The sequence below is a fragment of the Culicoides brevitarsis genome, chromosome 3 (genome assembly GCF_036172545.1).
Source record: "Culicoides brevitarsis isolate CSIRO-B50_1 chromosome 3, AGI_CSIRO_Cbre_v1, whole genome shotgun sequence".
NCBI classification, from domain to species: Eukaryota; Metazoa; Arthropoda; class Insecta; order Diptera; family Ceratopogonidae; genus Culicoides; species Culicoides brevitarsis.
The window spans coordinates 22353241-22375842 of NC_087087.1; the positions used below are offsets into that span (position 1 = coordinate 22353241).

General features: G+C 33.2%; 3 protein-coding genes, 1 long non-coding RNA gene and 3 other non-coding genes across 9 annotated transcripts; 3 read left to right on the forward strand and 4 right to left on the reverse strand.

Annotated features, from left to right (window-relative positions):
- The first annotated feature begins 53 nt into the window (after positions 1 to 53).
- On the forward strand, positions 54 to 10705 carry LOC134833784 (lamin Dm0-like). 3 transcript variants are annotated; one of them, XM_063848233.1, is made up of 6 exons: positions 54 to 589; positions 6901 to 7936; positions 7993 to 8217; positions 8285 to 8422; positions 9601 to 9683; positions 9749 to 10705. In XM_063848233.1, the coding sequence occupies exons 1-5, from the start codon at positions 207 to 209 to the stop codon at positions 9637 to 9639; spliced, it is 1821 nt and encodes a 606-aa protein (XP_063704303.1). In that variant the 5' UTR covers positions 54 to 206; the 3' UTR covers positions 9640 to 9683; positions 9749 to 10705. The 3 variants fall into 3 exon arrangements, with proteins under 3 accessions (XP_063704303.1, XP_063704302.1, XP_063704304.1); XM_063848232.1 differs by having other exon boundaries at positions 9601 to 10705; XM_063848234.1 differs by having other exon boundaries at positions 8285 to 8389; positions 9601 to 10705.
- On the reverse strand, positions 2143 to 2214 carry Trnag-ucc (transfer RNA glycine (anticodon UCC)). Its single transcript has one exon. It is a non-coding gene; the product is annotated as a tRNA-Gly (tRNA).
- On the reverse strand, positions 2799 to 2870 carry Trnag-ucc (transfer RNA glycine (anticodon UCC)). Its single transcript has one exon. It is a non-coding gene; the product is annotated as a tRNA-Gly (tRNA).
- Positions 2997 to 3068, forward strand: Trnag-ucc (transfer RNA glycine (anticodon UCC)). The gene has a single exon. It is a non-coding gene; the product is annotated as a tRNA-Gly (tRNA).
- Positions 3659 to 6676, reverse strand: LOC134833387 (uncharacterized). Its single transcript, XM_063847695.1, has 2 exons — positions 5476 to 6676; positions 3659 to 5060 (listed from the first exon to the last, which is right to left on the reverse strand). Exons 1-2 carry the CDS (start codon positions 6674 to 6676, stop codon positions 3700 to 3702), a joined length of 2562 nt encoding a protein of 853 aa, XP_063703765.1. The 3' UTR covers positions 3659 to 3699.
- An 8064-nt stretch (positions 10706 to 18769) lies between the features above and the next one.
- LOC134835043 (kelch repeat and BTB domain-containing protein 8-like) lies at positions 18770 to 20299 on the reverse strand. The gene is made up of 3 exons (XM_063849895.1): positions 19995 to 20299; positions 19733 to 19937; positions 18770 to 19669 (listed from the first exon to the last, which is right to left on the reverse strand). Exons 1-3 carry the CDS (start codon positions 20237 to 20239, stop codon positions 18980 to 18982), a joined length of 1140 nt encoding a protein of 379 aa, XP_063705965.1. The 5' UTR covers positions 20240 to 20299; the 3' UTR covers positions 18770 to 18979.
- Positions 20300 to 21215: 916 nt separating this feature from the next.
- LOC134835060 (uncharacterized) lies at positions 21216 to 22354 on the forward strand. Its single transcript, XR_010162194.1, has 3 exons — positions 21216 to 21538; positions 21614 to 21809; positions 21866 to 22354. It is a non-coding gene; the product is annotated as an uncharacterized LOC134835060 (long non-coding RNA).
- Positions 22355 to 22602: the final 248 nt, after the last annotated feature.

The following is a 22602-nucleotide window of genomic DNA, read 5'->3' on the forward strand; positions in this document are numbered from 1 at the left end:
TATGTCTGAATTAGCAGGATAGCGATTTTGAATATCACTTCAGCGGACCAACAGCGTTGTTTTCGTGTGCTTGATTATTTTGATCAAAAATTGTTGTTAAAAAGTGCAAATTTCGTGTAAAAAACGAGTAAAAACGCCGTGTAAAGTACCAACGAACGCCAATACCGTGAAAAATCGACATCAAATAGCGAACTTCCATCTCAAAAATGGCAACAAAGAGTAAACGTAGCGGAGCAAGCACTCCAGCACCATCAACATCGACACCCGGTGGCCAAACGGCCGCTTCGAGTCCTCTCTCGCCAACGCGACACTCGCGTCTCGTCGAAAAAGTCGAGTTGCAGAACCTCAATGATCGTCTGGCGTGCTATATCGATCGCGTTCGTCATCTCGAGTCCGAAAATGCGCGACTTTCGGTGCAGGTGCAAACAACGCAGGAAACTGTTACGCGTGAAGTAACAAACATCAAGGCGATGTACGAGCACGAGCTCTCGGATGCCCGCAAGTTGCTCGATGAGACGGCCCGCGAAAAGGCCAAGTTGGAAATCGACACGAAGCGTCTGTGGGAAGAGAACGAGGAGCTGAAGAAACGGTAAGTGTCCCATGATGTCCCCTGTTTGTGTATTGGTATGCATGAGCGTCGTCGTCATTGAAAATTTAATGATATCATATCGTCAAAACCGGCTTTTATTCTAATTTTTGTGTTCGTTAATTTGTACTAAAAATCTCGATCTCGTCTGTGTAATTATCATATTTTAGTCAAATACCTGAGAAATCTCGTTGTCGGAAGCCTTGAACGCGCTTTGTTTTCACCACTCTCGTACGTGTGTGATGTGATGATGATGTCATATTTCCAAAAATACTGTGTCTGTGACATAAAAAGTGTTATACTTCTGCGTTGAATTCGTTATCGTGGGATTGTTCCATTAACTCGAAAAAAAGGAAACATAAACAAAAACAGACCTTCGAGTGTCGAGTCTTGCCTATCATGTCGTGCTTTGTCACCATTAACCAACTCTTGTTCTATCGATTTCAAAGAATCAAAAAATATTTTTAGTCTCTATAATACATAATCATCGGACAAGGTCACTCACTAAACACACTCGCAGTCCACTGTTTCACATAAATTTTCGTATATTTTTTTTCGTATTTGCGTTAATTTATTTGATTTTGACTTCTAAGCGAGTTACTCAATAAATATTTGAAGTACTCTTCTCTTCTGTACGATGACGATCATCAGTATTTTTGTTATTTTTCGAGAAAAAACGACGATTTGTTGACTTAACGTCGTCTTCATGTAAAAAAAAAGAAGTTGAATGGGCTTCAAACTTTACTCGTCACATTTTTTAAGCCATTTTTTACACAAACAATGTCGTAATCGGACATTCCTTCCAGAGATTGTTATCTTTATGATATTATTTATTTATTTCTAGGCAGTACGAAACCCCTCTTCTAGACATTACTCATTAAGTTCATTGAAAACGACAAAATTAACACAAAACCCACAGAATTAACACAAAAAACCATTCTGACATTCTCAAGAGCGTAAATTTTTAATGTGAATTTTATTTATATTTTCGTTGTGTACGTTCGAGAGTTGCATGTACTATGAAGTTTGCCGGTAATTACGTCATTTCAACGTATCATGCATGCCATTTTATTACTCATCGACCGTTCAACGAGCGAATGTGTAAAAGTTTTTGCGGCTTTAAAGAATTTTGACCAACAGATTTGCTTTTTTTAGTGAAGTTTGTTCAATTTGTGAGTGATTTGAAACGATCAAACTCGCTTCATAGAACAATAAAATAAAATAATTTAATACCAGACACTTTAGCTCCCCAAGCTAAAAAGAAAAATGATTTATATCAGTCAGTATGAAGTCGTTCAAGGCAAGGCATTCTGTGTGTATTAATATGCAACACATGTGTTGTATCAAGTAAATTCCGTGTGTTCCGTGCGCTGTTTCGTGTCTGTGAATGAATTTCAATTGATATTAAGCATACATATTAATGAAGACGAATTTTGTTTTGTGCTCCTAAAAGAATTTTTTCTTGAATAATATTTTTTTTATTTTAAAATTTAAATTTAATTTTTAATAAAATATTAAAAATAAAAATTTAATAAAAAAAATAAAAAAAAATTCAATGCGTCTATCGGAAATCGAATCCGAGTCACTTGCTTGGAAGGCAAGTATGCTAACCACTACACCATAGACGCATGTGATGTGAGATGGGCCAAGTACTATTATAACGTACGACTGTTCTCTTTTCATTTCTCTTGCTTTATAGACACAATTGCTCGAACGAAAATCGTAAATTCTATCCAAATGTTCTTTTTTTTCCTTGTTAAAATTCAAAATGTGTTGGTATTCTATTTCGATTTAATTAATTTTGTTTATACGAAAGTTAATTAATTTGCAAGAAAACGAGAAAAGTACATTTTAAAAAATTATTTAATTTACAAAATTGTTCATATTTTTTACTGAATTTTTTTTTATTGAATTTTAAACTGATTTTCGAGATTGATATTTTTATTAGAACTTTAAATGTTTATTGGATTCCTCTCTCCAAAATTTCTAAAAAAAAAAATGGATTGAAGGAAACCGAAGTCCTTCAATTATTTTTCTTTTGCTATTTACAAAAAAAAAATATTTTAATAATTTTATCAAATAAAAAAATATTTTAATAATTTTGTTTTAAAATTTTAAAACTAAAGTTTTTTATCTTAATTTGATTGTTCAAAAAATATCTATTTTTAAATAAAAATTTTATTTCTAGAAAAAATAAGTAAAAAAAATTCAATGCGTCTATCGGAAATCGAATCCGAGTCACTTGCTTGGAAGGCAAGTATGCTAACCACTACACCATAGACGCATGTGATCCATTACACGTCTAATGCCAAATACTTCTTTAGTCCCTTCTGCTTCATATTGTACGTTTCAACCGTACCTTCTGTCGTATCATTGCTTGTATTGGGATTTTGTTCGCTTTTTACCATATGCGTCTATGGTGTAGTGGTTAGCATACTTGCCTTCCAAGCAAGTGACTCGGATTCGATTTCCGATAGACGCATTGAAATTTTTTTTCCATTTTTTTTTATTTTTTATTAATGATCGTTATTAAGACAGAAAGTTAAACTTTTTAGTCATTAATCAGAATTAATGGGACAGGAAATGACGTATGTTCAGAACAACAACAAAAGTGAATGACCTCATGATGCACAAAAAGTGCATATGACGCCTTCTTGTATCACGAATATTGTGGGCGTTTATAACAGTTAACTTTATGCTGATCGAACATGAACAAGAGTTTACATCTTATGCTGCTCGTTAAACTCACTCTCAATCGGAATGTTATATAATCGCGAGAATTTCAACATTGCACTAAAAATAACACCACAAGAAATTGTGTTTGGTAAAGGAATATAACGACGATGAGATGACGGAACGAGGGGGAAACCTAAGAACTATATGATATTTATTTATAAAAAGAACCGGCTTTTCTGTATTGTTCGAGTTAGTTGAATGCTTGAATGCGTTTTACGATATTTACATAAAATTATGACTTTTAAGCGACGCGTCGAATATTTTTTGAGTGAGTGAACAAATAAACACCAGTATTTAACTTTTACCTAGAAAAAAAAAGTCAAAATAAAATTGGGAGGTCAATGAACGAGAACGATCTTTATTTCTACGAAAAAAAATTATCTTTTATGAAACTTAATATGATCGACAGTTGATGATGCTTTTGTGTTATTTGCTCGGAATTGTGATCTATAAACATTCCAATAAATGGCAGTTTGCACAATTGTTGTTCCCCTGAAGAAATCTACAGCTACTATATTGGCAGTCGGTCCAAAATCCTTAAAGTACCACTCGGATATCAGTTTGTTCGTGTCATCGGCCATTTTTCGCAGTCCGCCATATCGATCGCTAATGACGCCCCACGGTTCCGGTGTCAATTCTGCCATGTCCGTTACGGGTCTCGGCGAGAAACGCACCGCACTTTCGTCATTTACACGCACCAAAAAGCGTTTCAAGTCGCCAATGTCGTCTTTGTTTGCCCATCGTTGTTGTGTGGCAATCCACGTGAACGAATGGAACTCATCAACGACTGCCAAGTGATCGTAACCGACAATTATACGCTTCGGTTGTGCCCAAATACGCTCAAAAGTGGATCTCCAGGTGTCGGATAAATCCAAGACCATATCGCCAATTTGCTGTTTTACGTATGCCACGAGATTTTGATGAATGGCGAGCGTTTTCCCAAATCCTACGGGAAACTCCTGGAAATCTACAATCACAATTTCATTTGTTTCCGTGACAAAATCATAAATGTCTCGCAACACATTTTCCAGTGGTTGTTGTCGCGATATCCCGTGATTTGCCCAAAATTGCGGATTTCCTCGGCGATAATATCCGATTCGCAAGTCCAAATAGCGGATGCCATGCAATAATTGTCCCCGGATATCCTCGTCTTGTGTGAGCGTGTATTTGGAAACTAAAGTTTCGTTGCGTCTCGGATCGAATCCCATGCGGTACGAGGCACTGTCATGCGATCCGGGAATAAATAAATCCCGAAAGCGATAGTCTTTGATGTGAGAGCGGATCTCGTTCATCCAGCGTGGATAGGCGCGCAAACATGACGAACTGTAGACTGTTTGGTCGTGCACATTCATGTAGTAGACCCAGAAGCCGTAGCAATTTGTATTTGTGTCGAGTATGTCGCGAAAGTGGCTGTAATTGTAGTAGACGTCCGTAGTGATCCAGTCATTGCGCTCCGACGGAATTATTTGGAGAAGAGCGTCCGTTGTAGGTTCTCCGAGACGACCATTCGTGAGAGTAACAGTTCCGTTTGGCACCAATTCCAAGTCCAACCACGATATTTCGATATTTTGCTTTTGAGCACTGATTGTGATCGCGAGACGACCTTTACTTTGGGATTGTTCGTCAAAAGCCACGGAAAACTGCCAAATGTTCACCAGTAAAGAAAGCGTAAGGAGCTTCATATTTTTTTCAACAACTTTTACTGTTACTCCAAAAATTTTAGACAATTCAAAATGATCTCATTTTCAGAATTTCTTTTATTTAAAAAGCGTTTCGTTCTCGGCAAACACTCAAAAACAACTATCACTGGAGCTCTGATTGCGTTACTCACTCAAATTACGTATTTATGAGGGGATTTGAAAAGTTGAGGACCAACCTTCATGATTTATTGAGTAAATGAGCTAAAAACTTGTTAGACAGCCAAAAAAATTGCAAAGTTTTCAATTACGTTGCCCGTATGCTACGCGCCGTAACACCTAATTGACAAACAGTAAACTGTTCTCTCTGATTCATTGAGTCATACGAGAACAAAAAAATTATCTCACGTTCATATTTTGATGTTTATTTCCATATACAGAGCAATAGGAATTTACGCAAATATATTTCCCATACAAAGAGAATCGAGGAAGTTCGTTATGCGGGCGATGAGAGACGACGATTCATATTCCATTTCATCCCATCCTTAATAACAGTTGTGCCTCTCAGAAATTCCAGCGAGACGATATTTGCCTTAGGTCCTAAATCACGTCGATACCAGGCACTAACTTGCGGATTCGAGGTATCAGCCATTTTCCGTAAGCCCTTGTACTTGTCCAGAATCACTCCATTTGTCGTCGGCGTCATTTGTGCCATATCCGAGACGGGTCGCCAGCCATTCTGCGGTTCATCGTTCACGCGATACAAATAACTTTCCAATGCTTCAACGTCATCCACATCTGCCCATCGATGTCGAATTGCCTGCCATGCAAAGGGAAAATATTCCGATACGACACGTTCGTCGTTGTACCCCAAAATTATCCGTTTATTCGATTTCATCCAAATTTCATTGAGTGACGTTTCCCATCCGCCTTGCAGCGTAACAATTTGATCGCCAATCGTCTCATTCACAAACGCAATCAGCTTCTGGTGCACTTCGTATGACGTAAATCCCACGGGAAATTGATGAAAATCGACAATCACAATCTCGTCCGTTTCTTTTACGAATTCGTAGACATCTCGCAGCACTTGTTCCATTGGCTGCACTCGCGAAACCCCGTGATTCACCCAAAAACGAATAGAACCGACGGGATAATAGGCAGGACGAATATCCAAATACCGCACTCCAGCCAAAAGTTGTCCACGAATGTCCTCGTCTTGCGTGAGAACGTACTTGTTTGCAACATTTTCATCGATTTCGGGAATAAAATTTAATTTGTAGGCGGCAGCATCGTGACTACCGGGAAGGAAAATCTCGCGAAACCGTTTTTCGCCGATAAATGGCTTCATCGTTGACATCCAACGTGGGTAAGCCATCATGCAAGTTGAGGTCAAGGGTATTACGGAGTTTGGTGTGAAATAGTAGGCATAAAAACCATAACAGGATGTATGGGAATGGATGACATCTTTAAAGTGCGTGTAGTTGTAGACGATTTCTGTGGTGATCCAGCCTCCGGTTGAGTTAATTTGGTGCTTTACGAGGTCCTGAGACCCACTTTCGAAGCCATTACGTAACAAAATTGTTCCATTTATCGATAAATTCTCCCAGACAAGTTGCAGTTTGTGAGTTTTTGCACTGACGGCAATGTCCAAAAGTGGCTCGTTTGCCTGCACTGCAGCTAAAAATGCTAACGTGACTGTAATCGATGAGAGATACATCGTGATTGATTGTTTTTGTTGAAATTGAAGCGAATTATTTTTATTGTTATTTCGCTAATCACGGCGTTTCTTATCTGTGAGGAGGATTTCCATTGTTTTAGTGTTTCTTGGGGGTAATGATAAAGAAAATAATTGATTATGTCAAGGTTTTTTGTGTGTTAGTGACTTTATGCTCCATTTAAAGAATATTTTTCCTAATGAAATGTTTTTATTTTTCATTTTAGTTTGGACAAAAAGACAAAGGAATTCATCACCGCTGACAATAATGCGCGCATGTACGAGCAACGTTCCATCGAGTTGTCGGGCAAATACAACACCGCCTGTTCTGAGCGCAAAAAGGCCCAAGATGACTGCAAAGAGCTCGAAAAGGAGAACGATAAACTCAAAAAACAAATCGCCGACTTGCGCAAGGCACTCGAACAGGAAACTTTGGCTCGCGTCGATTTGGAGAACAACATTCAAAGTCTTCGCGAAGAGCTCACCTTCAAAGATCAGGTGTTCGAGCAAGAACTCAGCGAGACTCGCACTCGTCGTCAAGTGGAAATCAGCGAAATCGATGGCGCCTTATCGCAACAATACGAAGCCAAGTTGCAACAATCTTTGCAAGAGTTGCGCGACCAATACGAAGGTCAAATGCGTGCCAATCGTCACGAAATCGAGGCCTTGTACGAGGGAAAACTCAAGGCTTTGCAATCATTGGTGGCTAACAACAGCAAAAATGCATCGACCGTTGCCGAGGAGTTGCGCATCACACGTTCTCGCATCGACAGCTTGAATGCCCGCATTGGCGAATTGGAGTCGCAAAACTTGGCACTGCAAAATCGCTTGGAGGACGAGCGTCGTTTGCATGCCAACGAAAAGGCGGCACTTGAAGCGGAACTCGCACGTTGGCGCGAGGAGATGGCTGCCCAATTGCAGGAATACCAAGATCTCATGGACATCAAGGTTTCATTGGACTTGGAAATTGCTGCTTACGACAAATTGTTGAAGGGAGAGGAATCTCGTTTGAATATCACACCTTCCGCAGCCAATCAATCTCAAAGTTTCTCACAAAGTTTGACACGTGTTCGTGCCACACCAGTAGGAAGTCGTTTGACACCCACGCGTGCCGGAGCAAAACGCAAGCGTACCGTCTTGGAGGAGTCCGAGGAACGCAGTGTCTCTGATTGGTCTACAACGGCATCCGCCAAGGGCGACGTAGAGATCACCGAGTGCGATCCCGAAGGCAAATTCGTCAAATTGCACAACAAAGGACAAAAGGTGAGAATTTCTTAATTCACTTTGAGACCTTTTTTTCCTAAAAATTTTCATTACAGGAAGTCAACATTGGTGGCTGGCAAGTCATTCGTCGTTCAGGCGACCAAGAAACCACTTTTAAATTCCATCGCAGCGTAAAAATTGATGCAGGAGCCAATGTCACTGTTTGGTCTGCCGATACGCAAGGTGTGACACACGAGCCACCAGCAACGATCGTCATGAATGGCAAAAAATGGGTCGTTGGAGACAATATCATCACAACATTGTTCAATGGCGAAGGAGAGGTAATATCATTTTTGTCATTTTGAAAAATATTTTTTTTGTGACACTTTATTTGTTTCTCACTCTTAGGAGGTCGCTGCATCGGAACGCGTTAAAAGAATCATCTCGACACGCGCCTCACGTCATCGTGACTTTGGCGGAAGTAATTTCGATGAAGAATTGTATCATCAGCAGGTACGCTACCGATCATCATTCACTGATAATGGGGTACGATAGTGTAGTTTCCTTTAGATTTGATCCAATGTATCATGCATGTTTCCCCGAAACCGTCCTATAGTTCCTTAGATTCCCATAGAAAAATTTAGTCAGTATACAGTACTTAGTTGTAGAACATATTCGTAAAATAATTTACAAATTTTAGATGTGCAAAACAAGCTCAGTTTAGTTAATTTTTATTGAACTCTGACTTTTTTTGCTCGAACTTTTTGTCCCATTTTTTTCGTAATGGAGGCAAAAATATATTTTGAAATATAAAAATTTTGACTTTTTATTTCATGAAAGTTTTAACATTATTGGATTTTTAACTTCTGAAAGGCGCAACAAATTTCAGAGCATTTTGTGTATTCATCAATGAATGACCTAATATTTACATATGTCACACGAACTTATGAATCACTTTTGCACATCTGTGTGAATACCTAATAATAACAACAAAAATTTTTTTGATAAAAAATATGTTTACTAAACTTATCGAAATCACGTATCCTGTTTTATTTTCTCTGTAATTTTACAATTTTTATGAATTTAAATATGCTAAACATGAATTTCGTTTTCGATCAGAGCTGCATTTAATTGATCGGCATCTTTTTTATTTCTTACGTAATAAACCATCCAAGACAGAACTTGCACCAGTAAAATGACTGCCATTATTGTCAAAATTATTGCGGCTATTATCAAATGATTATATCCATCGTAGTTAGGAATTAAAACTGATTGAGGACTCATTGTTGCAAGAGTAGTTTGAGTTGTAGAATTGTTTGTAATTTTTTCCATTCCAAGGGCTCCATTTAGTAAACACAGAAAAACAAGAATAATTTGAGAAATCGGCATTTTTCTAATGTTTTGTTTAGAACACGTTTGTTCTCAACGCTTTCTGATTTTACACTGAATCATAAGTCAGTAAATTTTTTAAAATTATTATTTTTTGCATATATGATACCACTTCATTTGACGTGCTTCAGAGAAAGGAAAAAACTGATAAAAAAAATAAATGTGTGCATATTTTGTCAGAGTAAACTTTGATTCCTATGTTTCGCGATTATTTAAAAAAATCATGGATTTGATTTAAAAAAAAACAATTATGCACGTTTTGGAGGTTACATGCACGATATTTCAGGCAAATTTTTTTACAGGATAATGTTTTTAATATAAATTCTTTATTTTAGGGTGATCCACAAAGAGCTGAAAAATGCCGCATCATGTAAGCCACAACTGCATCATCATTACAATTTATACACCGATCACAAAAGTAAGATTCAACGCAACTACTAGAGAGAGACAATGAATAAAAAACTATTCTGTATAACATTTCAGGGAATTTGAAACTAGATACTACTACTTACAATGAAAAAAGTTTAAAAGTTATTCTTAAATATATCTATAGAAAAAAAAAAAAATAATAAAAAAATGAACAAAAATGAATCATATTAACAAACAAAAAAAAGTTTAGATCGTAGGTCAGTTTAAATTTCTTTGGACACTTCCCTAAATAAATATAAAAATAAGTACTCAGCACCATCAATGTTAGTAACTAGAGACGTAAGATGTCATTTTTTAACAATCAATTATATTATTATAAAATATTTTGTATTACGATTAAAGTTACTTTTAAAGCCATTAATATATATTTTTACCTAATTATTGTACGTTATCGAGAAAAATTGATTGAATCAATATGTCGTCCAGATCAAAGCTTTTAAAATTGACATTTTCCCCGTATGGGATGTTTCAGAAAGAAAAGTAAATTTTATGAATATTGCTTCTTACCATTACAGAAAATACAACGTTTTATCATTAAGGTCCAGTCAATAAAAATATTTTTGAATCGATCACTGCCTGTTTGCATATTTTCGAGAAGACTAAGGAACGGAGCACAAAAATAGCTCAAGTCATTTTTTTTTTTTAGTAAAACTTAAGGAATCACAATTCGATTCAGAAATATTTTTTTGTAATTTTAGAGAAAAATTAACATATTAAGTCACTTTTAGACTTCCATTCAACAACTAACTAATGCATTTGTCCTTCAGTATGAAACGGAAAGCCTTATATTCATTCAGGAATTAACTTTGACCGTTGTTAACTTTAGAGTTATGAAAAACTATAGAAATAGATTGCCTTTTAACCATTAAATAATTAAAGTTACAATTTGTTTAAATTTATTTTGAAAAGTTGTTTTTGTGTTTAAATTTGTTTAAAAATAATCAGGCCTTAAAACTTTGTTTACAATTTTTGAAAGAAGGATCAAATCAGAAATATTATTAAATAAAAAAAATTATGGAAAAATATTGAAATGAACACCTTAATTAATGAATAAAGGAAAAATATGAAAATGTATATAAAATGATTTTTTTTTGTATCAAATTTACATCACATATGCCTTTTCTTCTTCTCCAACGACTTCTAGATTGAATCATTTTCATAAAACATTCAATGAACTTTTTTACTTGTTTGATCCACAAATTTCACAAGAATTTTGTCTGACAGTTTTTTTTATTACATATTCATGATTTTTATCACAAATGAAAAGCTGTCTTCTCTTTTTATATCAATAAATATTTAAACCAAGTCCTTGTCTGAAAATACCTCATGGGCACGCTGTTGAAAAAAAAACTTTTCCGGCATTTAATGCATTATCCAATTTAGTTATGTATTTGTTACATACTTTATACAATGAAAAATGATATCTATCTCTCGTTTGTTTGCTTTTTTCCTTACTTTAATATTAATAATTTTGTCGCTTCTTGTCAGTGAGTGAGGATAAATAACAGAGGAAAAATCATTAAAACTCCATTATCTGGATGATGGACATAATTTATCTCTCTTTATGTGTATGTGTGTGTGGAAAGCGCTTCTGTTCTTGTTATATTTGAATTATTTTCAATTTATATTTAAATTTATTTTTTTGCTTAATTTTTCATTTTCTATTATCAACACCTTGTTGTCCTTGTTGTGTTCGTCTTTAAGAGTTTCGTTGTTGGTGATAAATTTATAAACCATAATGCATTTTATTTTTTTTTATCGCATTTCAAAATTGTTATGCCCATCGTGTCATCAGAGATACTTTAAAAACTTCGTGAAAAATTTCCGAAAATCTCAGAAAATTTAGAAAAATCTTAAATTAAGCTTCAAGGAAACTTTTTAAAATGTCGTTTTAAATCATTGTGGCATGAATGGCAATGACACAACGATTTTGCTACATTTTTCACTTTATCATTCTCTTTTACAGATGATGTTTATTTATTTTTCATTTTTAGTATTTCTTTGCGTCGTATATTTTTATTGCTTTTCTGACACTTTCGCAATGATGCAAATCTAGTGCACATCATGATGAATTTACAGTAGTCATTTGCTCAAATTTGTCATTCCATGTCAGCAAATGTCCTAAAAATGGTTTTGATGTCAATTGCAGTGCTTAAAAAATGAATAGAGTAAGTGTAAAGAGGATAAAAACAAAGACCGTCAAAGATCTGCATACAAAGTTTAGTAAACAAAAATTTAAAATTCAACATGAATAAATAGAGAAGTGCATGCAAAGTAAGATGAAAGAGGAAAAAATAACAAGATAAACAAAAATAAATATAGTTTGTGCATTAAAATGTAAATAAAACTTAAACTCAACATCAAAATATGTGACTGATGGTTTTGTCCTTTAAAAATAGAAAAACAGACAAATTCAAATTGATTTTACATCATTACAAGACGTGTATCAGTTTTCCCAGGAATATCACATGTCATGACATAGCCGAACAAAATACAAATACTAATACCTTGTAGTAAAATGTATGGAAGAAAAAATGTACATAAGGCGCCAGAAAACTTTCCTCGAGTAGTCTTTTTTTGTGTATGTTGTTTCATTTTCGTTTGAACTTGTCTCCTGTTTAGTTCATGCAAGCATATGAACTGATGTCGCATGTCTGGAAAAACAACAAAAAATATTGATTTAGCAAAGGGCAAACGGGAAAAGTACCTTAGGAAGATCATTTTTAGTTAAAAAAAAAATTTAAAATAAAATTATAAATTTTATTTTCTTAGAATTTAAAAAAAATTGAGATTTTCGTAATTTTTAATTTTTTTTTCGTAAAATTTTTAATTAAACTTTTTTTTTTCTTTAAAATATCAAAAGTGGATCAATTCCAATACAAAACCATTCCTTTTCAGCTGATGAAAATTTCTCTTCGAGACATTTACTTTTCCTATTCGTCCTTTTACAACATTCCCTGCTACAGTACAGTACTAGAGAAAAGTGTAAACTGCTCTGACAGAAAATATACATCCGAGTAAGAGAAAAAATAGTTACAAATACACAATACAGTATGAAGACCTGACATTAGACATCGTCATTTGACTTTAAAAGTTTTTTTTGCTGTGTGTGTATTTATAACTCGATGCAAGAAAGTCGACAGAAATATAAGACGAGGTATTATAAAAAGATTAAATATTCAATTTTGCTTCTTCTTCAATGAGTTTTCGGTCTAGCGAACAGATGTTATGTGGTGTGTATTTTAGTCAAAGAAGAAAATTTTCTCTCAAAAGTTTTTTCTTCTTTTTTTTTTGTCAATTCTTATCGCATTCCCATGAAGTTGGAGAAAAAATCGAAAGTTTACGATCTTATTAAAAGTTTCATTATAACTCATCGAGATATTTTTTGAATATAATTTTATGTCTCGCAAAAGTTTTTCATTTTTCGATCGATTGAACGAAATTCAATGCATTTATCAATGTAGCAGGCGTTCAAACCCTTTTCATTTATATTTGTTTTTTTTGTGTTTGAACAATTCTTGAAGGTAGCAATAAATAATTTCTCTCGCTGGCAATTTGTAATGAAATGGAACGAAGGCAAGTGCTGGTAATTTAATTAATGTTTCGTTCGTAAATCCTCATTTGACAGATGAGTTGTATTTTATTGTTTATATTGGAGAGGAAGAAATGACTCAGCGTAAATTTTATTTTATTTCCTTTTCTTCTGTATAAATTTATTCCAGCAATATCGTTCGTGTAATTAACGTACTTGCAACGTCTTTTAAGATAAGCCACACAACCAACCAGACGTCTCCACTTCACCTAAAAATTAACACCTACTCATAAACACACTTTTTACGAGTTTTTTTTGTGTATCGCCAGAGAAATGGTTAATTAGTGTTGCGAACGGTCTCGTCAGCTCATTAACTGACGGTGCAGGAAAATTTACATTTTTCACGAAAGAAGAAAAAAAAATTACAGGGACCAGAAAAAAATAATTGACAAGGGAAAAATAATTATCATCGTTTAGTGCTAAAAAGACACTGTCACATAATTATCAAGAGTGCCAAGTACACGGAAGGTAAGAGAAAGCAGTTAAAAAGTTTTCTCATAAAAAATGCGTTGAATTACCTTTTTTCCCGTGTGTATTTTACGCAACCTTGACTCCCATTTTGTAGAGAAAGTGACCATTTATTAACTTTCTTTCGTTTCTTTGTGTTAATCAGTGAGGTGTGAAATTGTGCCTTGCGGTAAACGCATTTATTTTTTTTTGTCTTCTGATTTTTTTTACTTGAAATATTATTCACATCTATTTTTCCCGTGGTTTCTCGGAAAATGAAAAATATTCGTCTCTTCTGGTCCATATCCCCATAAACATGCCATCGACCATTAACAAACGGAGAAATTAGTGTCATAAAATATTATGAGTTGCTATCATCATCATCATTGACGATGTTATTGTTGTCATTCGTAATAGTCATAATGTTTCATGTGGAATCAGATTATTGACAAAAACACATGCAGCGGTGACTGACTTTTATGTTCTGCACACAGTTCAAGAGTCAACTCAAGAAATGTTTTCCATGTTTTTGTATTTATTATGCGTAATGATACAGTAAAATGCAGATGCAAATAACCATTCAAACCTGGAAATTGTTTGCGTTTAGAAAATTTTCTTGATAGTAATTTTAGTGAAAAATAAAAAAGTGTAGAAAATTCTAAAAAAAAATTTTTGGTCTTTTTTTTTTTGGTAAATTTAAATTTTAAAAAAATAGACAAAACTTAAAAAAAAATTAAATTTTAAAAAAGTTTTAAAAATACATACTATGGCGAATATATTTTGAGTTCCCGTTTTTTATCAATTTTTTATTTTTATTTTATTATTTTATTTTAATTTATTTTTTTTTTATTTATTTTTTTATTTTTTTTTTATTTATTTTTTTAACTCTTAAAGTATCGAAAAAACTATTGGATTTAATTTGAAACGACCAAATTGAAAAATATTGAATATTATTATTTGAATTTTCGACAAATTTTTACACTCGAAAAATATTTTGTGTAAAAAAAATGTAGGAACTGAAAATAAAAATTCATTACATGCGATAATGTGCTTTAAAAACAAATTTTCATACGAAACCACACTAAATTGCAGTTCACCAGAATATTACCTAGCATGAGAAAACTCGACATTTATATGACCGCGTGGCTTTTTAATCTCCCTTTTCTGCTTCATTTATCATTTTCATCCATCCAACGTCTAAAATTATTAAATAAAAGCCAGGCGCTTGACATAACAGAGAAAAAAAAAGGAAAAAGCGCCTCGCCACTTTTAATCAAATAACAGCCATAAAATGCCGACTTTTATTATTTATTGCCGCATCCTTTCTGTTACCATATACGATGATGCCATCAAAAGATCTATCGAATCGAAAGTCGTGTGTGTATATAAATCAAACTCACGTATTCAATTCAATTTTTCACATTTTCGTTGAGAGAAAAAGCGGCGCGTTAAAAATCTTAATGTATCACGTCCCATAAAAGTAAATTGTATGCGTAACTCATTGTTGTTGTCTGACGTTATCTTTATCTTTATTTGCTTCCATTTTTATTCGTCGTCGTCAGTTGTTTGTTTGTATTTCACAGACAACAGACATTAACTAACGTTTTAGTAGCTGATGATCGTTCGATAACAGTTTGCGACTAAAATTGATATCGTCGTGAAAGAGCAGCAGCAAAAAAAAGTTTGTGACGGAAGGATTATTGATTCCACTTGATGGAACACCATCGCACAAATATTTACTTTATGTGTGTGTGTGAGCGCGACTGTGAATGAAAGAAAAAAATAAATTTATTACAAAAACAATTTGTATTTGCACGCATCGCCATCAAGATACACGCCGCATGCAGTAAAATGATGATGATTGTGTCACTTTCGAAGAGGACGCGTGCAAACACTTAACCACGTGACTATCAATGACGCCAATCCAAGCAACACGTTTCGATATCAACTCATTCACTTATTGAATTTTCTTCTATTTTTATCGGTGAATGAATGTGTTTCAATGAAAAGAAAATACTGAATGAGAGTCAACTTTTGAATCACTTTAGCAAACAAAAGGTATTGAATAAAAATAACAACAAGTCGTCTCCATGACGATTTTTTAAATGAAATTCCGATTTAAGTGATTCCTAATCTTTGCTATCTCCTTAAATTAGCATAAAATATAAATTTTGTGTCAATAGAGCGTATCAAAATCTAGAATAAACACTTTTTGAGTGTGTAATGAAAGATCATTCCATTAAAATTTTATCTGATTCAGACATATTTTTTGAACTGAATTCAAAGCCGATATTTTAATGTTTTTCTTTTCATTTTTCTTCTTCGATTTGTTATTACAGATACTTTTTGAGTACATTTTCATGTCGATCTGATAATGTGTATCTTCGACTCATGACAAAGAAGAGCGACATTGGGAAGGAATTTTGAAAAATTTATCTGATATATGCAAGTTTGTTAAGGCAAACTTTTGTCAAAAATGCTTCTATTCAAAAACTGTTGATCTCTTTAGTTTAAAACACTCAAACTTCAATTAAAATGTAACAAAATAATAATAATAATAATTAAAACATGCAATTGAGACGTCTGCATCTCGCATTCATTAAAAGACGTGTTGCGTTAAGGAGCAGTTCTGATTGAAGCAAATTTTTCCCTCAGGACATCTGCTTGCAAAACTTTCACAATTACTGCGTAGCTCACACACTTGCTCATAATTAACATTTGTTCGTTTCATCCGTTTACAAAGAGCAACAACAAACAATGAGAACACTTACCTGAAGGCACAATTTAAATTAAAACAAAAACAATGTAGCAAACGAGGAAATTCACATTTCTCCTTTAATGAGTTTGAGTCGATTGTTTTTTTCAATTTTTCATTAAAAATTGCTAGTGATATGGACAAGGATTTTTCTATAACAGAATTAAAGTCCTTGGCAAAAAACATTTCATTGACCTGTGAGTAGCTTTTGAGTTTTTTTTTCGCGTTAAATTTTCAAATTCGCATTTTTAGAGCTATAAATCGGATCTTTTTTATTTACGACTCATTAAAATCCGATTTTTGGTTTAATGCATTTGAAGATTTAACGTCAAAAAAAAGCTCGACAGCTACTGACAAGTCAATTAAATTGTTTTTTGAGTCATTTTTTACCATTTTTCACAAAGTTCAAGTTCACAAAAAAACTCTTCATTTGATATCAAAAAATCTTTCTCACATGGGAATTTCGAAAAAGTCATGCCTTGAACCATTTTCAATCTAAAATTGCAACGAACAAGAGAAACATATGAATTAGTAATTTTTGGAAATACTACATCTTTTTGCTAATTGAATCAAAACTTTACCTCTCGTTGATAATTATTTCCATGTCAACATTTTAAATTCAATTTATTGCCTCCAACGGGAAATTTTCGACATAAACTGTGGTGGCACAGTAAAAGCTTCCGCGTAACTCACGACACTCCTTCGAAGGGGAAATGACACAATTTTCCGCTCTCTCCTGCCTGTACACTGCAAAATCGAGAGAAGTTGAATGAACATTCCACTCAAACGCCATAAAAACAATTATCACATGGTCCCTCGCATATTTCTACCTTGCAACAGCTATGCATACGCCTACGAAACGAACTATTCCTGGAACCGCGCCATCCACGGCGAGAGAAAAATCCGGCGAGAGATTGCCAAAAATTGTGAATTGAAAAATTTGACATTGAGATTTTTTTTTGTGTTGTTTTCATAACCTTTTTAGTTGATTTCTGCGTACATTGCGCTGCGACAAGGACAACAATCACGGAAAAACAAAATTTTTCAAGAGAGAATTGAGCATTTCCTGGCACGACTACTGCTTCTGTGTGTGTGTGTGTGTGTATCAAAAAATGATAAAAGGCATTAAATATGCGTATGTTGTCTACTTTATTTCCTTTTTCTTCTATCGCATAGAGTACATGGCGTGGTATGTATCCAAATTGGGTGTAACGCGCTAAGGGAGCAAGCAAAAAATTGTTACGCAACACCATTCTTTGTCTTCCGTATTTTTACGTCGTCTTTGTTGGAGCGTGCTGGAACATATGTGACATCAAAATTATGCCTGGATCTGTTTTAGTGTTTCTTAGATTTTTTTTTCTGGGACGAAGGACACCCACTCACTTAACTCTCGACCTTTGTTCATTCGTTGCGCGTAAATGTTCGGTGATTTATTTGCGGATTAGCCTTGAAAGAGTAAAAACCGTCATGACTCGGAGGTAGCTTGGACGAAAATAATCAGTAGAGGATTTCTAATCCATTTAATTTCTTACATTTTTTTCCATTTCTCTATTGAAAAAAGAAACCGGAAATGATGAACCGATTTTTCTTCTTCGATTTTATTCGTTTTTAAGCCATTTGCGTTACTTTTTTTTTGATGATTTTGCTTCTTTGCTTATGGGAAAATACAAAACAAAGGACGTAATTTCGAATTGAAATGCATAAAATTTAATTAATGACTCAGGGGCCATCGAAAACAAATCAAATTACGATGAACAAAACATTGAAAAAATGTTTTGAATACATTTTAATTGAATCAAACATTTATTTGTTCGAAATTGTTGACCAAAAGTTAAGTGAAAATGACATTGTGGTTGGTTACCTTTCAAAAAAGCAACACACATATTTTAAATTTTGCTTTTTGTAATCTCTCGTATGTAATTTGCATCTCATTAAATTGGAAAATTATTTAAAATACTGTGAAGTACACTGATCATTTAATTTTAATGTAATTGACAACATTTATCATGTATGCATAGCGGAAACAGATTATCATAAAAAAATGTAAATTGAAGAGATAAATTTGATTAAAATTTAAATTAAAATACTCAAAAACAGATTTTATTTGCAATATTTTAAAGGACACATTCTTTTCGATTTTTTGTCACAATAAAATATGAGTTTTGTTATTTTTCGGAAATAAATAAAACGAACATCGATTATTCTGTTAATTTAAATTACTTTTGAAAAGAAAAAAGTATAGCTATGCAAAACATAAACATTTTTCTTTATTATTTACGGTGATTGTGGAAATAAATTTCTTATAAAATATTTTTTCTTCTATTTTTACTAATAATTTAAAGTGATTTTTAATAATTTTAAATCGATTGACGTCAAAGACTTGAAAATCGTTTTAGTTTTTCCGTTTAAACTAAGGAAAAGTAATCATTTTAGAGATTTTCAGTCAAGTATTAGCGGTCCTTGCACTAAAAGTTGGTGGATCAATAATATTTTATTCGTTTGTATCACTCGCCATTCCTTCATCTGTATCATCACCCCCACGGGTCATGTCTTCATTGTCGGAATTAGACGCATTACTCCCATTTTCTATGTCTTCATCTGAATTTGTATTAATACCCCATGCTTCTTCAAAATGCATGTCTATGTAATGATCATAATCTATGTATTGACAATGGGGCTCATCATTATTATCGCCAGAGTCTGTATTATGTTCTTCAAAATAGATGTCATCCGAATATTCCATCTCAGAATCTTCGTTATAGGAATCATCGTCCACCTCGCTGGAATCCACATAGTCCATGAGAGATCTGGTAAGTTCATGAATTGAATTCATAGATACAATACATTTTGAAAACCCCTCCGGCATCAAATCACTGTCCTCATTCGATCCCAAATTGGCAAGAATTCCAGTTTTTTCAGGCTCAGTCAAAAGTGTAGTGGCACGAATATCGTCTGGCGTCAACGTTAAAAACGAAATTCTTTGAATAGCTGGACGAATTTTGGCAGCAATATCCGGATCAGATGTCTTATTGTACTCTATATAGTGTTCAAGTGCGACAACAAACTCCTTGTCCGATCTGACTTTCAACGATTCCTGTTTTTGAAATATGTCGACGACAATTTCCGGCGATGCTTCTAAGAATTTTTGGCGTTCTAGAATTTTTTCGTCAAGACGAATAAACTAAAAAAAAAAAATTAAAGAATTTCAATAGGTTTTAAAAAAATTAAAAATCTTTGAAACAACCTTCCATGCTGAATCTTTCAAGTTTTTGTTATTGTAAACGTGTCCCATTTCATAACATACAAGCGCATTCACCGGTTTAAGCATCTTAAAGAAATGTTTCATGCCGTACTCAATTGCATCTTTGCAAATGTAAAAATCAGCTGCTTCGTAAAAGTCACGAGCGATTTCAATTGTATCGAATGTAACTTTTCTGCCGTAGATGAAGCTGCATTAAAAGAATTCATTAAATAGAGGTTAACACAAAAAAAGATGGGTTTCTTACCTGAGCAACAATTTGAAAGGTAAAAACGCGATGGGTACTTCGATGGGTTTCTCGGTGTCGACAGCCATTGTTCCATAGAACATTGCATTGAAATACTCACTGACCATGGCAAGAATATTTGTGTGTGCTCCAATTTTTAGCTTTTTGCCGGGAATTTCCGAGGTTGGACACAAAAAGTGTACGTTGCAGCCCTTTTGGGCATCAAACCACTGTAAGAGAGCATTTAAAAAGTTTTGGTGGTCCATTTTTACTTAATTTTCCATTAAAAATTTCTTAATTGAACGAAAAACAGAGCTAGCTCCTTATGTTTTTATTTACTTTATCCAAATGATAAACGTCTTTCACTGTTTTTTAGAACATTAGATTGACTTTTAGAACATTAGAGTGGGTCATGCGTCAAAAACATTTTTTGTACTAAAAAATTTTTATTTGGTTTTACTATATACTATTTTTAACAAAACTACTTTATTTTTTTAGGCACCACGAAATTTTAGATAAATTTAATTTCGAAAGTTTTTTCTAGAACTGAGAATAATTTGTAAATGGTTAATATAAAAATTTAAAAATGTAACTTAAAATTTAAAACTAATTATTTCAAATTGACTAAGACCATCAAAAACTTTTTTTTGAACCTTTTGTCCCAAAATTTTTTTTCAAAAAAAAAAAAAAAAGATTTGAAATACATTTTTATACAAAATGACAAAATTTAAACCATTTTTCGTCATTTATCAATATTTTAGTTATTTTTAAGATATCTACAATGAGAATTTTTTGTTTAAAATTGATTTCAGAGCAATTCGACTAAAAAATTGAAAAAAAAATCATTAAAAAGATCTTTAAAATGAAATATTTAAAAAATTAGTTCAACAATTTTCGAAAAAAATTTTTAAGAAAAGAAAATTCATGTAAAAATATAATTTTCAATGCAAAAGTTTAAAAATATAATTTTTTTTTTAAATTTATGAAAATAGACCAAAAAAGAGATATTTGATGAAATTTTTATCTTTTTTTTTATTTTGCCCCATTAGATTTTCGGCTTTAGAAATGGGGCATGAGACAAAAAGTTCAAAAAAAAAATTTGGAGCGGCCTTATTCATTAACAGGACGGAAATCGTTTTAAACATTGCATTCTAAAATGACCCACTCTAATTATCAAATCTAACGGCGATCGCTAAGTAAACGTCAAAAAGACAAATCGAATCAGTTTCCGTGTCATTTTTTTGTACATGTATTTACGTTCTTTAAATATTTAATTGAATAAAAGCTAGAAAAATGGTTTCCCGAAGTTTTGGAAACAAGCTTTTCGAGAAATTCGACAAACAAGAGGCTTGTGATGTGTTTTTTTCGTGTCCTGACGATCAACATATAACAGCAGATGAAAAATTTAAAGTGATTGGGGCGCACAAACTTATTTTGAGCCTTGCTAGCGAGGTTTTTGACGCCATGTTCAATGGACCAATAACAAAGAAAGCCAAAAATGAGGGATTAGATGAGCCTTACGTCATATCTGACATTAAATTTTCATGTTTTTATCAACTTTTGAGGTACCTGAGATAAAATTTTTTCTTAATTATTGTTTTTTTTTTTTTTTTTTTTTTAATAAATTACATTTATTTTAGTTACACTTACGGGAAAAAAGTCTACTTTGTTGATCTTCAAGCTGCCTGTGACTTTTACTACGCAGCGGGAAAATACATTTGCCACGACGCTTTAAAGTTCGTTTCTGATTACTTAGCTTCAACATTAAACCCATTTTCGTTATATGATTTTGCTTCATTTCAAAATAACGAAACTTTGAAGCAAGCAGCTATTAAGGTATGCAAAAATTATACATATAAAACTTTCCTCTTGCTAATTTGTATTTTTTTTAGAAATTTATTACTCTCGACCAGACGCAAATTTTTCAAAACGATGACATTTTGTACGCTAAGCCGCAAACCATCAACGATGTATTTAAACTGGAGCTGAAAGTAAAAAGCGAAATGATTCTTGTACATGCCCTAGATCGCTACATCAAACATAATCAGCATCATGATCAAGAAATTACTTCAAAAGTTCAACCAGCAATACGGAGCATTCGTTATCTTACCTTAAATTTTAAAGAAATCCTGGATGTCCCGTTTTTGTCAGCACAAGACAAAATTGATTTACTTCACGGTTTACCACCTAATCCGAATTTCAGAAAATTTCCGCGAATGTTTTCATTGTGTTCTAAAAAAAGAGGCACCAAACAGCCAAAAGAGCTAAAAAAATATTTTAAATGATTTATTGTAGCTATATTTTCATTTTGATGAAACGTGTTAAAAAAATGCTAAATATTTTGTAGATTATATTTCTTTCAAATCAAATAAAATAAAATTTGAGTTCTTTACGTTCAAATATTCCTTTATTTTAATTTTTCAATTCCTTTTGTTTTTTGTTTTTGCCAAAAATATCATTATTTAAAAAAAAATCGTGTTTTAGTGTAAAATAAAATACACGTTTAGGCAAAAGTAATTTTATCAATTACAAGTGTTTGTAATATTAATTCGTTTTTTATGCAATTTAAATTTGTCTTTCATTCATACGAAATTAATCGGTTTTACTTTCTTTGTGTTTTGCATGTCAT

Bases quoted from the DNA above. Each gene is read 5' to 3' on its own strand.
- LOC134833784 (XM_063848232.1), top strand. From the start codon at position 207: ATGGCAACAAAGAGTAAACGTAGCGGAGCAAGCACTCCAGCACCATCA. The intron at 8,218-8,284 runs GTAATATCATTT...TCTCACTCTTAG, and splicing joins TGTTCAATGGCGAAGGAGAG to GAGGTCGCTGCATCGGAACG. The intron at 8,423-9,600 runs GTACGATAGTGT...TCTTTATTTTAG, and splicing joins CATCATTCACTGATAATGGG to GGTGATCCACAAAGAGCTGA.
- LOC134833387 (XM_063847695.1), bottom strand. From the start codon at position 6,676: ATGTATCTCTCATCGATTACAGTCACGTTAGCATTTTTAGCTGCAGTG. The intron at 5,061-5,475 runs GTCTCTCATCGC...TCTGAAAATGAG, and splicing joins GAAATGGAATATGAATCGTC to ATCATTTTGAATTGTCTAAA.
- LOC134835043 (XM_063849895.1), bottom strand. From the start codon at position 20,239: ATGGACCACCAAAACTTTTTAAATGCTCTCTTACAGTGGTTTGATGCC. The intron at 19,938-19,994 runs GTAAGAAACCCA...CTTTTAATGCAG, and splicing joins CCTTTCAAATTGTTGCTCAG to CTTCATCTACGGCAGAAAAG. The intron at 19,670-19,732 runs GTTGTTTCAAAG...TTTTTTTTTTAG, and splicing joins TGAAAGATTCAGCATGGAAG to TTTATTCGTCTTGACGAAAA.